The sequence below is a fragment of the Dromiciops gliroides genome, chromosome 2 (genome assembly GCF_019393635.1).
Source record: "Dromiciops gliroides isolate mDroGli1 chromosome 2, mDroGli1.pri, whole genome shotgun sequence".
Lineage (NCBI taxonomy): Eukaryota > Metazoa > Chordata > Mammalia > Microbiotheria > Microbiotheriidae > Dromiciops > Dromiciops gliroides.
The window spans coordinates 249,996,938-250,017,718 of NC_057862.1; the positions used below are offsets into that span (position 1 = coordinate 249,996,938).

Consider the following 20,781-nt stretch of genomic DNA (forward strand, 5'->3'; position numbering starts at 1 on the left):
GTGAAACTTTAACTTGGGAGAAGGGAGAGTTATGTGGATAGATTTTTTCCCCCTAATAAAATTTTAATGACGCAGTTGTCCTTTGCTTCTCCGCCACACACTCCCCCCAATAATTGTACGTAAAATAAATTTTTATAAAGAGAATACTGTCTTTTTCCTGGTGACGGCTCTTATAAAAATCAGAATGTTATTCTCATAGCAGAATTGTTGAATAAATGGAATATTAATATGGTGGGTAGGTTCTTTGGTTTTTGAGGCATTATATTGTATGACTGTGGCTGTTTCCCCTAACAGTGAGTGCCCTTTTCTATCAAATACTTTCCTGACTAGGCTCCCCTGTGGGCTTTCAACCTTCCCATCTCCCATAGAAATGTCTTTTGATTCTATAGTTATGATACTTGGACATTTTCTCCCCCTTTCTATTTAATCAGTTAAGTATTTAAATATTTATTCATTATGAGACTTAGACTCTAAGGACATTGAAGTTCTGTTATAATTTTGTGCCTCACCATTGCCTTTTGGAACTTCTAGTTCCTTCATAAAACCTTTTCTGATTCCCCCAGTGATTATCTTCTTGTTGACCTAATCACTTTGTATTTTGTATAGAACCTTTATTTACTAATCAGTGAACATTTTGTATGTCATAGATTCCTTTTCCAGTCTGTTGAAGCCAAGGGATTCCTTAGAATATTTTTTAAAAAAATAAAATAAAATAGATGGGGTTACAAAGGAGACCAAGTCTATTGAAAGAAGATGTACATTTAGTTTTCCTTTCCAAATTCACAGAATCCTGCCCTAGTAGGATGTAAAATTCTAAAGAACAGAATGTGTCTTACTTTTTTACTTGTAATCTGAGCACCTAGCACAATGTATTGCTCATAGTAAGCTCTTATAATGATAGTTGATTGATCAGTTACTCAGCTAGCTCAAATGGTCATAACCTATTAATTGGTCTTTTTTATAAAGTGTCTTCTCTTTCCAATACATCCATCACACAATTATTTTTGTGTATAAATAAAACATGACTGTTACTTCTCTACTCAAAAATTATCAGTGGCTCTCTACTGCCTATATGTAATAAAATATAAACTCTGTAGCCTGGCATTTAAGACTCTCTACAATCCATTTCTAGCCTATCTTTTCAACCTTATTTCAAATAGTTTGCTTTCATGTACTCAATAATCAAGCAAAATTGAACTACTATTCCCTAATTTTTATCTTCATACATTTGTAGAGGCCAGCTCTCATGTCTGAAATGTTCTTTCTCTTCATATTTGTTGAAATCTTTATTTTTTTTCAAGATTCAGCTCAAGTATCCACTTTCATGAAATATTCCTTGATTGTCCCTATTTCCCCCTACTCACCCCTCTCCTGCACCCTGACAAACTCCCAATGAAAGTGAGCTTGCCTTCCTAAAAAAAAAGAGTTTGCCTTCCTTTTGTTTGTATCTCCCCTTTGCCTTTATTACATTATGTCTAGATTCATACTTATTTGTCTATTTCTCATATACCTCCAGTAAGCATTTTGAAGGTAAGAACTATGCCCTTCACCATTTATCCCTAGTGTTTGACACAGTGAGTACCTTGAAGGTAGATGCTTAATGCATGTTTGTTTAATTGAAGTGATTTTGGCAAAACCTTCAAGCGCCTAAATGTTTTCTAACTTCCTTGTCATTCCTCTGTTCACCACTACCAGCTGAGTGGTAGATTTTACTAGTAGTAATTTAGGTTTAGTTCTCAGGCTTCAAAAAGCATGGTGAATGGACAGGCAGACATATTTATGATACTATCTTTATTCTTAAAAACAATTAAATTACAGAATGAGAATCACAACTTACTTTTGAATTGTTACTGAGAAATACTAAATTTCTCAAGTACAAGGTTTCAAATGGGCAGAAAATTCATAAATGATATTCAGATGACATATGCTGTTTTACCATCAGTATCACCATTAACTAATATTAATTGCCCATTTCAGCAGGGAACCCTGTGAAGTCATTTAGGAAGAGGTATAAGATATGTTCCTTGTAGAGGACAAGCGTCCATGGCTTTTTTGAGCCATGTGGGAGCGTTGGTGTCTATTGTGAAATGGCTTGTGCTCAGAATTGAATTAATTGAAACAGTATATGACACGTGTGAGCTTCATTGTTATGGTTTGGTATCTGGTTGTAGTACAGTTTTTGTAGAAGATGTCCTGAGGAGTCTTTCAGGTTTTTTTGAGTAGTGGGTTATGACCAGAAAGTGAGACATTGGAGTTCCAAAATAAGCAGTAATTCCTGTTCTGTGAAAATCATTCATGACCAGTCTCACTTATAACTATTTTTTTTGTCCTTTTTTTTTTTTTTTGGCAAGGGTTAAGTGACTTGCCCAGGGTCACACAGCTAGTGTCAAGTGTCTGAGGCTGGATTTGAACTCAGGTCCTCCTGAATCCAAGGCCAGTGCTTTATCCACTGCACCACCTAGCTGCCCCCTCACTTATAACTATTAAGAATGTTGACAACATTATACTCTGGTATAGGCCTAGATTTGGTATATAGAGTCAACATTAGTAGGGAACTAAACAAATGTTGTGACTGTCTTAGACCCGGGAACAGGAGGAGTTGGAAGAAGCTTTAGAAGTGGAACGACAAGAAAATGAACAAAGACGACTCTTTATCCAAAAGGAGGAGCAACTGCAGCAGATTCTGAAAAGGAAGAATAAACAGGCCCTCTTAGATGAGCTGGTAAGTTGTTTAGTCGTTTTAAGTCGTGTCTGACTCTTTGTGACCTGTTTGGGGTTTTCTTGGCAGAGATACTAGAGTGGTCTGCTCTTGCCTTCTCCAGCTCATTTGACAGATGATGAAACAGGATTAAGTGACTTGGCCATGGTCACACAGGTGGTGTGTGCTTAAGGCTGGATTTGAACTTAGGTCTTCCTGAGTCCAGGCCTAGTGCTCTATCCACTGCAGCACCTAGCTGCCTCAACTCTTAAGTACTTCGGGATAAATAGATGTAGAAGTAAACACAGAAGGCTGGAATTTTTAATTTTAAAGTATTTACTAGTGTTTGGTTCTCTATGATGCTAGATGTTATATGTTTAAATGGAATTTCAAAAGTTTGGGCTGTGTTCCAACTCTGACTAAGAATAAATCACTGGAGAAAGTAATTTATGAATATGTATTAGAGTTTGGAATCCATTGTGGACTCTATTTTAGTAGATTTAAATATTGAAAATTATCAGAAGGACAATGTCTTACCCATGCCACAAGTATCATGGAGGCTCTAGTATATTTTCTTTGTTGATATGTTTTATTTTAAAGTCAGACAGTTTTCGACCAAACCAAAATATTGCTCCCACCAATCTAATAAATAACATGACTGTACCTAATAGTAGTTGTCACTTTCCACTTTTTGTAGTTTACTGATTTTTTTTTTTTTTTTTTGGTGAGGCAACTGGGGCTAAGTGACTTGCCCAGGGTCACACAGCTAGTAATTGTTAAGTGTCTGAGACCGGATTTGAACTCAGGTTCTCCTGAATCCAGGGCTGGTGCTCTATCCACTGCGCCACCTAACTTCCCCTTAGTTTACTGATTCTTAACAAAGGAAGTATAAGTGCTTTAACTTTAATAGTATGGCAGCAACATTGTCCATTGTATTTGACTTAAATTTTGTTACTTTTCTAGAACTATAAATTTTCTTTATGGAATTATAATATTTTATCTTTCCATCTTTCCTATGCCCACTCTTCCTAAACTAATTCTTTCAGCCTCACTGTAGTCTCATATCTCTATCCCTCAGAACTCCAGGTCATTGCTTCTGCTTTGATTGCACTCCTACTTGCACAGTTTTTCCCCTTTGCACAGTCTTCTACTTTTTAATTCTTTGCTCCCTTGTCCTATCACAGATTAATCTTTGCCAAACTCCAACTATGGATTAATCCTATCATTGGTCTCCTTTGCTCCTATTCAGATACTTAATAGAATTGGAGAAAATCACAAGACTCTTCTGACTAGATCCACTACAAATTTATGCTAACTAATCTTTGCTGGGTTCCCAGTGTAGCAAACAATCAATCAGTAAACATGTATTAAGCACCTACTATGTACTAGGCACTATGCTAAGCAGAACATTCCAATTTCTACCTAATTGATTCCCAATCACAGTCAATTCAGGAGGTGTGCCAAACATTTTTCTTCTCTTTTCAAGCCTCTTGCACTACTCCCTCCACCCTTTGTACTTTGGGCTTCCTATTATACTTCCTTGGAAAAAAAAATTGAGGTCATTTGACAAGAGCTCTGTTTTCTCCTTTTCTTATCTCATGGGCAACTAGGTGGTGTAAAGCACTGACCCTGAAGTTGGGAGGACCTGGGTTCAAATTTGACCTCAGACACTTACTAGTTGTATGACCCTTGTTAAGTCACTTAATCCTATTTGCTTTAAACATCTGGGGTCATCTCTAGTCATCCTGATGTATATCTTGCCACAGGACGCAGGTGGCTCTGGAGGAAAGAGCAAGGTTGGTGATTTTGCACAGTCTTCTCTCATTTAAATCCAATTCATTGCAAGTATCACCTTGATGCAGGACAAAACAACAACAACAACAGCAGCAATGATACCTCATTTTACATTCCTCTGACATCACCCCTCTGCCCTCTACTATCTTCTTTTATACATCAGTATGATGAAATGGATCCTCTGTTTTCTAGGGCTGAGTTTTCTATATGTATCCTTGATCTCTTCTCCCTCATTTCTCTAACAGTTTGTCCCCACCCTTATCATCCCTATTCTCTCTTTAATCTTCAGTCTCTTCCTATCTTCTAGCCTCTTCCCTGCTATCTTCAAACATACTCAAATCTCTACCAACATTAAATTAAAAAACCCAACCCTCTCTAGATTCTACCATGCCCACCAACTAATAGCATCCTTTATCTCTCCTTTCCTCAGCTAAACCATTTGGTGTTTCTAATTATCTTCTCACTGTCTTCTAACCCTCTCCAGTCTGGCTTTTGGGCTCATCTTTCAGCTGAAACTATTCTTTCTGAAGTTACCAACGTTTTCCTAATTGCCATATCTCTACTGTCCTCTCAAATTTCCACCTTTCTCAAGTATTTGGCACTGTTAGCCACCTTTTCTCCCTCCTCTCTAAGTTTTTTGTGACATTACTCTCTTGGTTCTCTTACCTCTCTGACCAGTCCTGTTTATTCTGTTTTGTTGGATCTTCATGTCATGTCTACTAACTTTGGTTGTCCTACAGAATTCTGTCTTGGGCTTTCTTCTCTTTCTTTCTGATCTCATCTACTCCCATTGGTTCAGTGATCATTTCTCTGCAGATGTTTCCCAGATCTATTTATCTAGCCTATATCTTTCTCTTGAGCTCCAGTACTGTGCCTGTGGGGAATTTTAAAGTAGATCATAGACATCTTATACTCAAAATGTCCAAGAAAGACTTTATTATCTCTCCCTCCTGTATCTCCCCTCTTCCCAACTTCTCTATTACCACTGACGATACACCATTCTTTCAGATACCCAAGCCTGAAACTGTAGTGTCATCCTTGACTCTGCTTTCTCACTCAATCTAAATACTCAGTCTGTTGCCAAATCTTGTTGTTTCTTTATTTACAATTTCTTTTTCTTATGTTCTTTTCTTTCCATTTGCATAACCTCCATTTTAGTTTAGTTCAATCAACTCTTGATTGAACTATTACAATAGTCTTCTGTATGGTTTCTCTGACTCAAGTCTTCCAGATCATCTTCCACTAAACTGTTAAGGTGATTTTTCTAAAGTGTAGGTCACACCATGTCTTACTCCCTACTCAATAAACTCTAATGGCTTTTCATCTCCTATAAGATCAAATGCAAAATGCTCTGGCTTTTAAAGCTCTTCATGACTTGGCTTCCTCCTATCATTCTAGTCTTTTTACTTCCCTCTATAAATTCTCCAATACAATGACACTGGTCTCCTTCCTGTTCTCACATACGTCACTCCATTTCCCTACTCTATACCTTTTTTTCCCCACTGGGCTGTCTCCAGTGTCTGGGATGCTTTCCTTCTTCATTTCCAACTCCTTCTTTTCTTGCCTCCCTTCAAGATATACCGCAATCCTACTTTCTGCAGAAGGCTTTTCCTAATCCTCCTCTCTGCTCATGTCTTTCCTTGAAAGTCTCTTCCATCTACTCTGAATCTTGTATGTATGTAGTTGTTTACGTGTTGATTTTCTCACTTGCTTCTTGAGAGCAAGGATCATATGTTTGCATTTCTCTGTGTTCCTAGTACTTAGTACAGTACCTGATACTTAGCAAATGCTTAATAAATATTTGTTGGCTGTCAACTTTTTTTTTTATGACATCCATCACCATCTATTCTTTAGAATTCTTTGTTGCAGCCTTCTCACAGAAGCCACCATTTCCTTCTATATGGTGTCATCTTTAGTTCTTTGACACTGTAGTGTTTGCATATCTAATTTCTGCAAAGTACCATCAGTAAAACGCTGGTATTGAAAACAAGGAACTTTGCTTTGGGGACAGTAAAAGAACATGAGAAAGCAATGTTGCATGAACTTGGCTTCTTTTGCAGTTATGGTCCATCTGTACTCTCTATCCCAGACATACATATTGTTGGAAAGTCTCCACAAAATATACATGGAAATGCACATTAAAATCTGTGTATTATGAATTGTTCATCCACTTGGTCTTTCCTGGGTGAACAAACAGGCCACATTCTTTGGAGTGATTACAGATCTCTTTCAAGAAGCTATGTAATGTACTAGTGCTTGATTGAAACAGCATAATGTCATCTGTAACAGGAGGATTTGGAGAACCCCAACATGTATAGGAAATTCCTAATCAACATGGACTCTGTGCTTGTATCTCTTTTATGGTTTATCTGTATGCAGTCAGGGCATTAACTCATCAAAACTAGGATCAGAAACAAAACACTAAAATCAATAAAAAATAATGTGGTAAAAATATGGAGCGCAATTGAAATTGCGTTATCTATATTATGTAAACAAGTAATTGAAAGTCAGAAATGGGAAATGCCTCAATACCAGCAATAATTTCATTCAGAAGTTTAACCAGTGTGAGTTAATTGACAGAACAAGGCCACCATCACAGGTCAGAAAATGTCTTAGTCAACAAATTGTATGATTAATTTACCAAATGGAGAAAGCTATTGCCAAGGCAACAATGAGTAAAGACCACATCTTTGCCTTTTCAAAATTAACTGAAAAACATAGAGGAGATAAGATCCTATTGTCCTTATTGTTTGTTGATCATGAAAAAGGATTTGGTTTGGTGGACAAAAGCAACTTTTAAGTTCTCTTACATCAAGGTTCTTCCCATCCACACATCAAAATCCATTTAGGATTTATTAGAACTTGATTTGGGGGTTAACAAAGTTTTTAGAGCAATTATTTTCACATATACATTCAATCCATAGGAAAGTTTTTGCTTCACTGAGCTGATTCAAATGAGAATCTTTCCTTTAAAGTTAGTGTATCATGAAGCAAAACAAGAAATCATGTAAAGTATATTTTGTGTGTAATCTGGAGTTAATGTAGTTTTTTGAGTTTCTTTTTTCTACTTCCTGTTTCCTTCAGCTGTAAGTGATTACAATGCATTCTGTTTAACTGTTTAGCTCACATAACAAGGAGATAATAATCCTGAGCAATTTATAATGTATACTAGCATATAATTAAATATAATTTGGTTAGAGTACCATTATGGTTTTAATCTCTAGTTTTCACTTTTCAGTTTACCTCTTTACCTTAGTTACTTTAATTGTTTAATTTTTAATTCACATTTAAGTTGGAATCTGATGTTAATTTTGCTTCTTAAAGAGCAAATTTTAAAGTTACTATTTCTTTAAAAAATTTTTTTAAAAGTATTTTTAAAGTTACTGTTTCTTCTTCTAAAGCTAAAAATTATAGTGTTCAATGTTGTTCTCCTGAGCTAATTTAGGCAGTGACAACTTTTTGTTAGGACTTTTGGTGGAAGGAGGATAGTTTTCTTTTTTAATTGATTGGGTTTGGAACATGTACCAAAGATCTCTTTTTAACTTTTACAGTTGAAAAATCTTGGCATGATATATGTATCAGGATTCTAACTTTACAGTGTTAACACATATAGTGTAACCAGTCAGACATAATCTTGCTTAGAAAAAGTCCACGTATTTAAACTGTGCTGTAATTCTATGTATTTCTTTAATGGTTTGGAAAAAAATTTTTTGAACAATTTCTTGATACATTAAAACATTTAAATTCTGAAAATACCATAATGTCTAAAATTTTGTATGAGCTAATATTATTGTCTAATATTGCTTGATTTTTATTAGAAATATTGTTTGCCAGATGGCTTGCCAAAAAGGCAGTTTAAAAATAATCTTTTAAATGTGATCATTATAAGGCTTTTAACGAGTATAACAGGCAATCTTATTAAAGTTTCTTTAAATATTAAACAAGTTACCTTAAGGTAATAAATGTAGGCCAGGGTGACTTTCAAGGTAAAATGTCAAGCTCTGAGAATAAAATCACCTGAAAGCCTGAATCTGCATTTTATGCTTTCTCCAGAACCCATGTATTTGATGGAGTTTCTTTTACTTTATTGGGGTATAAGCAGAGTCTCTGCTTAATTCTACTTTAATACTCACAAAAGCTTTTAGGCTATAAATTTTTGCGAGTAATATATCAGAATAGAGCAGGTTAGAGGCAGAGGTGAAACACTCATAAAGAAAATCCTGTGCCTCAATACCAGGTTTGTTTTTAGCCTTTTAAGACTTTTACCATTATTAAATGTTGGCTATTTTAACTCTTTGAAATACCTAAACACTGTAGCCTTTTTTGGTGAAGATTAAATCAGAATTAAGTCTAGGTTGAGGCTGGATTATCATCTTTTCTTTCTTAGAAATGTGTTATTAATGGCCTTTAAAGAAAAACAAAACCAAAACCTTCTTGTCACTTCCAAATAACTCATCAAAGAACTCTCCCTTATAACAAATACAGTGAAGTCCAGAAAAGAACACAATTTGCTCTATCTAAAAATGTATTCTTATAGTTGATCACTATATTGAGGTGCTGCTCAGGTTTGACTGTCGCTGCATTGATCAGAGTTCTAAAATTTTTCCATGTTTTTTCCCCATTTTTTGTGATCATTGTAACAAAAGATCAGGTATAATGATGTTGTAGCTTATTATGATAACTATTATAATAGTATTGCGGTGTTATAATTACTTCTCCATGGCATAGAAGTACGTGTTTCTCATGTTTGATTTGAGTGACTTCTTGCTTGTTAAATATAGCTAAGTAATTCATTCAACAAATACTTATTAATTACCTATAATGTGCCAAGTACAGTGCTGGGCACTGGAGAGACAACAACAATAAAAGCAAAAACAGCCTTTTTCCTCAAAGAGTTTACCCTCTGTCCAGAGGAGAAAACATGTATTTATTGAGGTATGTACAAAAAGAGATCATTTTTTTTTAACAAGGTGATTTGGAGAAGAAAGCACTAGAAGCCAGGAGCATCAGGAAAGGTCATCTCTGGGGTAGACAGAGTCCTGTGTTTGACTAGACTGTAGTTTGGGTAGAGGGGAGTAATATATAATAAGGATGGAAAGGTGGGTTGGGGCCAGTCAGTGTTCTCTATCTTTAAAGACGAATAATTCTGTTAATAGCTTAAAAATGTCAAAACTCTTACTGCCTACCCCATTTGTGTGTGTGTGTGTGTTTTAATGTGGCCTGTTACTTCAGATTTACTTATGAAACATTTCTATCACAAGAACTTTGATTCCAGGGAAATTGAATATATTTGTCAGTAAGCATTTGTCATTTGAATTTTTTATCTATGCCTTTGTTGTGCTTCAACTATACTTTAAATATTTGAATTTGGCGACATAATCTTTCTTCAGTAAGTTATATGGGGGTGTGGGAGAAAGAGGGGTGGGGAGAAGGGAATTAGAATTTTCAGTTTAAGTTCAGAGGACCTGAGTTCAAAAGGTGGTTCAGCCACTGTTCATCCATGTGACTGGGCAAATTACTTAACCTTTCTGGGCCTCATGTACTTCATTTGTATAATGAGGGCATTGGACAAGATTATCTCATGGTCGTTCCAATTCTAACTCTATGGCATACTTGTTTCATATAATGAAAATTTAATGAGTTTGTCTTGGCATGAAGTAAAATGAATAGGTTGATTCTTATGATTTAGGGATTTAGTAACTGTTTTAGAAATATGCTAGCAGTCTGGGTGCTATCTGGAAAGGGAAAAGGGAACTATCATTTATATAGCTCCTACCATGTGCCAGGCACTGTGCTAAGTGCTATACAAATATCTCCTTTGATTCTCACAACATTCCACCATGTTACAAATGAGAATACTGAAGCAAACACAGGTTAAGTGACTTTCCAGCATCACAAAGCTAGTAAATATCTGAAGCTGGATTCAAATTTAAGTTTTTCTGACTTCAGACCTGGTGCTCTATTACTGTTCTAATTGCTACCTCAATTTGGTGATTTCCTTGCTATCCATTATCTTTATCTTCTATCTTTTCTCTGTGTGAATATAGAAAAAGCAGTTGCTGCAGATAGGTATTTCTATTTGTTTTTGACCTTCAGCATCATGAGCAAGTGAAGAATCTGGATATGATTTAGGCTTCACCTTTAGCTCCACAGCAGTTAAAGTTAGAGTACTTCAGCATACATAGATGTAATTAGTCTTTTTAATAACAATTATTCAACCAGCACTTCTGTTTCTGTAATATATAAGGTATGCATGCCTTTGTGTACATGTATATATTAACAGCTGTTCTATTTTAGCTAAAATGTAGATTTTGAGTGTTTATCATTTTGTGTTACTTAATTTTAAAAGATTGGCTGAAATCCCTAAAAATGTTAGTAAAGGAGAAAAAATATGCTGTTAGTTGTACCTACAATAGTGCCATTGTGCACAAAAGAGTAAGGATTATTTTCAAACGGCCTCAGGTGAAATCAAATGGGAAACAATTTCAAACTGGTTCGAGTTCGTTGGTAAAAAGAATGTGTCTTAGATAAACATCTGATCCAAGTTATACTACTTTGTACTATTCTTTCTGTGATTAGCTTACGATTTTAAAATTTTAATAAATCTGTAGCATTTGGGATTTGGAATATGATCTTGTATTTAATATGTATTTTTTTAAAAAAACTTTTCCACAAGTTATTCTGATAAATGAATCTCGATAGCTTTTATTCATAATCAAGAATGTTAATATTTTCTGTAAAGTGCTTTTTAAAAAAGAGAATATGATGTTATAGCAATGCTTATAGACAAGGCTACAATATAAGACTTTATGCCTCTTTTTAAAGTTTTTATTCACAATGTGCCTTAACTTCCATTACAGGAGAGTTCTGATCTGCCTGCTGCTCTGCTCTTAGCCCAGCATAAAGATAGATCGACACAGCTGGAAATGCAGCTAGAGAAAACTAAACCAGTAAAACCAGTGACTTTCTCCACAGGCATCAAAATGGTAAGCCTTTGGTTTTACTTGTTTGAAAGAGACATTTATTTCAGCCATCACAGTATTATAAAATCTAAAACTTTTATTATATTCACCACTGCAAATAGAAAATACAACTAAAAGGTTTAAGTGATTAAGAACAAACATCTAGAATGTAGTTACAGCAGAATAACCAAATGAGTGTATATAGTTTTTTTTTTTTTTTTTTAGTGAGGCAATTGGGGTTAAGCGACTTGCCCAGGGTCACACAGCTAGTAAGTGTTAAGTGTCTGAGGTCAGATTTGAACTCAGGTCCTCATGACTCCAGGGCCGGTGCTCTATCCACTGCGCCATCTAGCTGCCCCCGAGTGTATATAGTTTTAATAATGTTAAGGGCTAAAATTCTAGCTAAACTGTCTAAAATATCTAATGAGTGGTCGCCAATAAATTATAAGCTTTAGCAAGAGTTAGACTTTTAAGCATTTATTAAGGAGAATAAGAATTTGGTAAAGAGAGAGAAAAAGGCCTAGATTCCTATCTATTAAAGGGAGAGCACATTTCTAGCTCCCTTCTCCGCCAGCGTCCTCAGGAAAGAGAGCGAGACTGAGCGCCAGTCTCTTCCTTCCTCCTCCCACTAGTCCGCGTCACTTCCTGAAGCCTGGTCTTGCCCTCAAAGACCTTTGCTTCATGGGCAGAACTCCTCTACAGCAAGTCTCCAGCAGGTGGCGTCATTCCAATCGTTACAGTAATTTGATTAAACCAGCAAGAGATGCATATTCTCAGTATACTAAGTAGAGAGAAAATGGCATGATTTTTTCTGTGATAACTTGAAATGATTTTTGAAGAGACTTTTTGCAAAAATTTAATGTTGATATCTCATAATTTTAGAAACATGATAAAAAGTGTTGCCTAAAGACAGTTCATTAAATTTGTTTAAATGATTAGGGGCATAGTTGTGATTTTTTTCTAGATAGTTAATACTTTTCCATTGCTGGCTTACCTTTTCTCATTACTGGAAGAACACAGGTAACACAGAACACTGTTGTTAATTCTCCTAGCATATAATTGTAATTGTTCTTTGGCTGGTATCTGAATTGTTACATGGGATTTGAGTGAGGAAGGGTTGTACAAGGTCACCAACCTCATTCTTTCCTCTAGAGCCATCTGGGTCCAGTGGCAAGATAGATGTCTAGACAACTAGAGATGACCCTGAATGTTTAAGGCAAACAGGATTAAGTGACTTGCCGAGGGTCACACAGCTAGTAAGTGTCTGAGGTGAGATTTGAGCTCAGGTGCTCCCAAATTCAGGGCCAGTACTCTATCCACTGTGCCACCTAGCTGCCCCCATATGAAAGTTAGAGATTTGCTTCATGGTTGTATTGAGTTTTTTTCTTTATGACTTTGCAGCTTTTGTTTACAAAGGAATAATTTGGGGTTTAAAACAAAGTTTTCATTAACTTTTTTCCCTTGGAACAGATATCTAAAATGAGTTACTAGCAGATTTATTTAATCTAGAGATTAAATAAAAATACATATTCCATTTTTGTTTAAAAATTTGTAGCTAGGTATGTCAGTTAAAAAGTTATGTTTCATATTTAATCTTTTTATGTGATGACTACAAATTGTATTCCTTTGAAATTGTGTGAATACTTTTATTTTATTATATATATTTTAAAGTTAAAAACATTTTTATTTTTAGCTTGGGGTTCTAATTTTATCCTTCCTTCCCCCCTCCCCTGCCACCTCCCTAAGGTGGTAAGCAATCAGATATAGGTAATTCATGTACGATTATGTAAAACATTACCATATTAGTAGTTTTGTGTAAGAAAACTTGAATGAAAGTGAAAAAATAGCATGCTTCAGACTGTGTTCCATCAATATTAGTTCTTTCTTTGAAGGCAGATAGTAGGCTTCATCATTAGTCCTTTGGGGACTAATTATTGCTGAGAATAATTAAATCATTCACAGGTCTTTATCAAACAATATTGCTGTACAATGTTCTCTTGGTTCTGCTCTCTTCACTATACATCAGTTCATACAAATTTTTCCAGGCCTTCCTGAAATCATCCTGCTTGTCATTTTTTATAGCACAATAATATTCCATCACCATCGCATACCGCAGCTTGTCTAGCCATTCCCCAGTCAATGGACATTCCTTTGATTTCCCAATTCTTAGCTTTTAAAAAGGCTGAGCTAAACAAATTAACAACAAAACCCATAGTTTTGTTTTCTTTTCCTTTCCTAGCTTGTCTGAAATTTTAGCATCTTTGACCCTATTTTCCATTTTTTTCCTAACCAGTGTATTGTGGTGTTTAAAATCTAAATGTGGGTCCTAATCTGCCCGCTCCCCCCCCCCCCAGTTTTGGCGGGGAAGCTGGCTAAAATCACTGATAAATTCAGCAAGAGTTTAGGCTTTTAAGGATTTATTAAAGTGTATTATAAGTTACTGAAGAGAAAGAATGGAAAATCCTAGTTTAGGTCTATTTGGTATAGCCAGAGAGAAATCTTTGCTTTTCCTAGCAGTCCACATGAAGTCCCCCACCACACCAAAGTCCTGGATGACAAGGGGGACCCTCCTTTTTCTCCCATCTGCCGCCACCATGCTAGGCCAGTTCCAGACAAAAAGAGGAAGATCCAGCAAGCCAGCCTCACCTTCCTACTTCCTGTCTCCCTCCCCAAAAGGGGAGGTCCTTCAAGCTGATTGGTTGAGAGGGGTCTCTTGCTGATGTCAGTAGTATACCACCTCTGAGAACAACACCCCACTCAGGGCCAGCCAGGTGTGGTCTCCATTTTGATGGTCTTCAGGTGGGGCCCCAGGCATCTGCTAAATCCCATTATTTTATTACAGTATGTACAGTTCTGGTTTGGCTGATTTCATTCTGTTTCAGTTCATAGACATCTTTCCATATGTCAGTTATTGTGTTTTGTTTTGTTTTTGGCCTGGATTTGTGGTTTCTTTGGTGTGTATGCTTCTGGTATGAAAACTCCCTTTATTCCCTATAACTGCCAGTTCTAGAAAGTTGCCTAGGTACCTCTGGTCCCATAGCTAGTATATTTCTAGGGCAGAATTTGAACCCAGTTTTTCTGGACCATTTTTCCATACTGTTCCTTGTCATATTTTTATGGCACCATAATACTCTATTACATTAATATAATGTAACTTATTCTGTCCTCTAATGGTTGGAAGATAAGTTGTTTCTTTAAATACTAGGAAAACTGAATAGCTCTTTGACTGAAAATGAGAGGAGATCCACAGTCAATGTTATCATTAGAATGGATTTTAACTGAATCAGTAATCTAAATGAAAAAGATTCATTTAAAAACTTGAAGAAATACCTAGACTGTATTCTTCTCATCTTTGGAGAAGAGGGCATTTTTATTATTCAAGTAGAAGGAATCAGTTTCCTGCCTCTCCTTACATCCCTTTTCCTTCCCTTCCCTTCCCTTCCCTTCCCTTCCCTTCCCTTCCCTTCCCTTCCCTTCCCTTCCCTTCCCTTCCCTTCCCTTCCCTTCCCTTCCCTTCCCTTCCCTTCCCTTCCCTTCCCTTCCCTTCCCTTCCCTTCCCTTCCCTTCCCTTCCCTTCCCTTCCCTTCCCTTCCCTTCCCTTCCCTTCCCTTCCCTCCCCTTCCCTTCCCTCCCCTCCCCTTCCCCTCCCCTCCCCTCCCCTCCCCTCCCCTCCCCTCCCCTCCCCTCCCCTCCCCTCCCCTCCCCTCCCCTCCCCTCCCCTCCCCTCCCCTCCCCTCCCCTCCCCTCCCCTCCCCTCCCCTCCCCTCCCCTCCCCTCCCCTCCCCTCCCCTCCCCCTCCCCTCCCCTCCCCTCCCCTCCCCTCCCCTCCCCTCCCCCTCCCCTCCCCTCCCCTCCCCTCCCCTGTATCTCCTTGGCTCCAAACTGCTATGCTTTGTGCTTTTCCAATCCTTGGATTTTTCCTTCCACGATATTAGAAATGGGAAACCAGTCAGACATGCATGAGTGAGATTACTTTTCCTTTGCATAAAACGAATTGTCCTGACTTTCATTGAACATTCAGATTGTATCCCTTTCCTGAAACTGATGTGGAGGTGTAGACTGCCCTAATATGTGGAGGGATTAGTTGCTATCTTTTTTTTTTTTTTAATTTTTTTTTTTTTTTTTAGTGAGGCAATTGGGGTTAGGTGACTTGCCCAGGGTCACACAGCTAGTAAGTGTTAAGTGTCTGAGGCCGGATTTGAACTCAGGTACTCCTGACTCCAAGGCCGGTGCTCTATCCACTGTGCCACCTAGCTGCCCCAATTAGTTGCTATCTTAATGAATAGTTGTCACTTGCTGCCCTAGTTGAATCTTTTTCTTGTCCCTGTGCTCAAATACCTAGATAATATTTGAGTCTTAAATTTTCTCTTGTGAGTTAAAAATAGGTTATGGTAAAGACCTTTTGCTTTGAGTGTTTAATTGGCAGTCTAAGATTGCACCATATTGTAACAGAGGAGAACCTGTTACTTCCTGAGGCAGATCATTCACTTTTGGATTGCTGTGTTAGGAAGCTTTTTCTTAGATAGAGAGAACTCTGCCTCTTTGTAATTTATGTCGATTGCTCCTGATTTTGCCCTTTGGGGTCAAGCAGAACAAGTACAATCTTTCTTTCACATGAAAAACCTTCAGATACTTATAGTAAGCGATTGATTCTGCCTCCTTTAAATCTCTTCCTGAGGCTAAACATCTCCAGTTCTTTTAGCTGACCATATATCCTTCACTGCAGTGGTCACCTTCACATTTCTCTGAACTAATAATCAATACTAATATAGTACTTTAAGTTTGCCAAATACTTTGCCTACAGTATGTCATTTGATTATTACAGCAACCCTATGTGTACTTTACAAATGATGAAAACTGAGACTCCAAGAGGTAAAGTGACTTCCATAATGTCATATAGCTATTAAGTGTTAGAAGGGAAATTTAAGCCCAAGCTTTTCCTGACCCTCAGTCCATTGCTTTTCCCCATAGATCATACTGCTTCTTATTGCTTTATGTTTTTGTTTGCCTGATCATACCATTGATTCTTATTGAATTTATAATCCACTAAACCCCCTAACTTAAAAAAAACCCCTAACAAACTTTCAATGAATGATGCCTCTCCAATTTTGTATTTGTGAAGTTGATTTTTTAATTTATTGTCCTCACAGACCCAGAACAATTATCTTTTTAATTCCTATGAACTGTACTTTTTGCTATTTCAAAACAGTACATAAAAAAAATAGTACTTTCTACAGTTGAAAAGGTCTTGAAAAGATTATGTTGAAGTACAACTTTCTATTGATATAGAACATTAAGTTAAGTTCACTTTAGTAGAGTGAAGAATTTTTTTGTAATACAAATTTTTCTTGGAGAACATTTGAACAGTAGTTTGAATAGGCTACTGAATTGTATAGAGTAGTGCAAGTTATGGGTTCAAATCCAGTTTTAGAGCCTTAATCTGATTAACCATAGTATTGACAATCTCTCTGAGCTTTCGTTTATTCATCTGCAAAATGAGAGAGTAATAATAGCTCTGCTACCAACTTACAGGCTTGTTGTGTATTTATTTGGTAAGGAACAGTTCAGTACTACAAATGGAATGGCAATCATAGAAACAACCCACAGACAGCTGGGAAGTAAGAAATTGATTTGGTGAAAGAATCCTACACTTGTGTTAAATGTCTCAAGTAGAAAATATGTATGGGTGTTTGTATACATATTTTATATGTATGTGTTTGTATACACATTGTGTTTGTATACATAGATGTGTGTGTGTGTGTGCATATATATGTGTGTGTGTATGTGTGTATATTGTGTGTGTGTGTGTGTGTGTGTGTGTGTGTGTGTATATGTCCCTACCTAAATATTTGAGCCCTATAACCAATGACAGGTATATAAGAATAGGTGAAAGTAAGGGTGAATTTTCTCCTTTGGCTTTGGTTTGTTTGTATTTGAATTAATGTTTTGGGGAAAAACACGTAAATCTTTTGGAGTTCAAAGAGATTTTGGTGACTTGATATTGGATATATTTCAGGCTTATTCTTAGTTATATATAATTTTGAACTGGTCCAAAGCAGAAGGAGTCAGATGTAACATGCATTTATTAAGCTCCTACTATGGGGCCATGAATTGGGAATAATCAGTGAATAATTAACTGGGATGAACATTACTTCTCAGGAACCTAGAATATCTTTAGCACCTCAACAGTATGAAGAAATTAATTCCTTTTAAAAATTATTTAAATATAATGCAATAAATAACATTTTAATTTTAAATGGTAAGGAACTTCCCTCTAATCTTTTTAAAAAATTTCTTTTATTTTTTTCTTTTATTTTTTTACTTCCCTCTAATCTTAAATTGACTGTACTTTTATTATTGCCCGTGCTACAATATTACTTTCAGTTCTAGCAAATGTTTAGTAGCCACTTCTGTTTTTCAGTCTTTTTCTTTTATTACATATGAAATACTGTACGAAATGTGTCTTGGAGTACAAATGGGAACAAAAAAAAATAGACCTCTTTCACCTTTTACAATTGCATGGTACCTTAGTTATTTTTCGAAATTGGACTTGTTAGTCTTCCATTTTTAAGCTGCTATCATGAAAATATGTATGATTTCATATTGTACTTTAAATTGTTCTCCCTAATGTGTGGTAAATAGTTGATGATGATGACTCTTGTTGAGGGTGACTTTAGGGTCACGTTTTTCAATCTGGGGATCTACAGAGTTCCAAGGAAATCATGGAGACAGCAGCTGGGCATGGTTTGTGTAAGCACACCTCTCTTCTACCTTTAAAAAATGCATCTCAGTGTACTCTACCTTGATCTGAAGGGAAATTGGCTTTGTTAGTCCTTTTGTGATGGTAATAGAACATGTTTTCAAGATCTGCCAGGAACCTATGGAAAAATTCTCTTAACTAGTCACTTAGCCAGCCATCTTCAGAATGGAAATCTGCTGTGGGTTTATTTGTTTGTTTTTCTGGGCAGTGAGGGTTAAGTGACTTGCCCAAGGTCACACAGATAGTAAGTGTTAAGTGTCTGAGGCCAGATTTGAACTCAGGTCCTCCTGAATCCAGGGCCAACCTACTTTAAAAACAAAAATCAACCTGTCCTAGACTTTCACAAATATGCCCAGATTTTCATCTGTGATGGCTTTAAAAACTAATATCTCTGTTCTTCCTTTAAATTTTTTTCTTATCTAGTCATTTTTTCTTCTCTTAAAAATATAGGTGTTTATGTTGACACCCAAATTGTGCAAGAGAGATTGCATCTAGTTTATCTCTGCCTTAAGTGAATATTATACTAGACCTATTGCAACTTAGCTGGGCAGTTTTTTTTTTTTAATACTTGCTTTGGTGACATTCTTTCTGCATGAGAGAATTAATGTTTATCATTTGGAGATTTTTTTTAAGTACACATAATTATGTTTCTTCCTTACTAATAAATGTGCCAATGTGTTCTTTAAAGAAAAAGAATTACAAAATTGAAATACTTTTCAGATTGACTGTGCTGCTAAACACAGAAAATTTTTGTATCTGTATTGGAAGCTATTGGTTAACATGTCATCTGTGTGATAAAATATAGGATTTATTCTCATCTCATCTTGAGGGAAATTTAATACACTTCCCTCCTCCCTGCCCCTCAAGCGAAGCCTTGAGTGAACAGATGGGGCTTGCACCCTGGCTTGAAGGTCAACAAACTTTGGCAGGCTGACAAAGGGATCAGATTCCAGAGCTGAGGACCCTCCAATGAGAATGCTGTGCTTTTAGCCTTCCCTGAGTTCAAATGTAGAGATTGTCAGCAGGAGTGCCCATTTTTTTATCTTAGTACTTTTTGGGAGGTGGGGGAGCAAATTGTACAGTATACCTTTTCCTTGAAAGATGTATCTTACCATTAAAAAATTCTTATCTTTTTACTTGAAAACATCTACTTTAGGTGATAATTTTTATTCCTTTTTTTTTTTAATCTTCACTTTTCTCAGGAGTAGCCTATTAATCAAGTTGTCTTCTCAGGCCTCCTTTTTAAAAATTCTTGAATTTTTTTCTTTACCTATTTCTAGTTTTTTTTTTTTTTGCAAGATTTATGGGAAGAAATTAAGGATATTAGATGTGTGTCTCCTTGATTTCTTCATAATACGTAACTTGCACATAATATATCTTTACTAATTCTCAAAGGTAAAAGAATTAGATTATGGAGTTAGTTGGATATTTGAGTAAACCTGTAACATTCTTTGTGCCCCTAACTAGTTATCTAGTGTCTTAGCTGTCCTTTTCAAAGTACCACCTCTTAATATGGGCACATTGAGATTCCAGTTGCTTAGAGATATGTCACAGAACTTATGCCTGCTATGGTTCATTTGTGTTTTACACACACACATACACCTCCCCCCATATATATGTTTATATATGGTTTGTTTATGATGTTCTAAACGAGTAGTCAGAAAGGTAAAGTGATTTTTTTTTAACGTAATATTTTGTTACTTTTTGTGTCTATTACTGAATGTGGCAGTGGCATGGAATAATTGAATGGACATCTGAATATTTCTCAAGTTGACAATGTTGCACTGCTTTTGGACGAACCATCTCAAAACGGAAAGCATTTAATTCCTGTGCCAGCCTTTATGGTTATTATTCTGAACAACAATAGGATTTAATAACAAAAGTGGATTCACAACTCCTATTTCACTTGGTCACAGGGTTGGAAAGATGTGATATTCTGGACTTCTGTGTCCTCTAATTACGAAAAGGAACAGGAGCACCATTTTTAGTAACTTGGACTATGCCACTCTTTTGCCATGATCTCCTACCAAGAGGAATTGAGAGGAACAAATGAAGTTAGATAAGTAGAACTTGTGTAGTGTCTAACCAGAAACAATAAAAATGGACAAAGGTTTTGGAAATAGGTCCTTTGAAATAAGTATAAGGAGACCTGGGTTTATTAGATTAAAGAAAGACAAAGGGTTCAAATGGGCATAAAGAGTAGGAAGTAGGGAGTATTAATCATTAGGGTAAAGTTAAGATCTTTAATTACTGTATATTTATATATGAAGAATCCTAACTACTATGTTAAATGAATTGTAATTATTTAATGGAATCAAGATGTTTCCCAAGTACTTAAAAAGATTTTGAAAGCTTATGTATTGGGGAGTTTGTTATCTGTATTTTTTTTTTGAGAGATAGGAGGCTAAGGGATAGAAGTGGACATGTACTCAGTTTTACCTTCATTGAAATGTATGTATACATACACACACATATATATGTAAGTACATAAATATATGTCTCTATATAAATAAAATTACACAATGTATGTAATTATGTAATATATAAAGATACAAATTTATGTTAAA

The 20,781-nt window shown here is 36.1% G+C and overlaps 1 protein-coding gene across 1 annotated transcript in view; it reads left to right on the forward strand.

The window, feature by feature from the left end:
* The window catches only part of MNAT1 (MNAT1 component of CDK activating kinase), a 236,553-nt gene that overhangs the window by 104,875 nt on the left and 110,897 nt on the right, over window positions 1-20,781 (forward strand). The window contains exons 5-6 of the mRNA XM_043982241.1: window positions 2,582-2,722; window positions 11,353-11,478. Of these exons, the coding sequence (XP_043838176.1) occupies window positions 2,582-2,722; window positions 11,353-11,478 (267 nt within the window). The remainder of the gene's footprint in view (window positions 1-2,581; window positions 2,723-11,352; window positions 11,479-20,781) is intronic.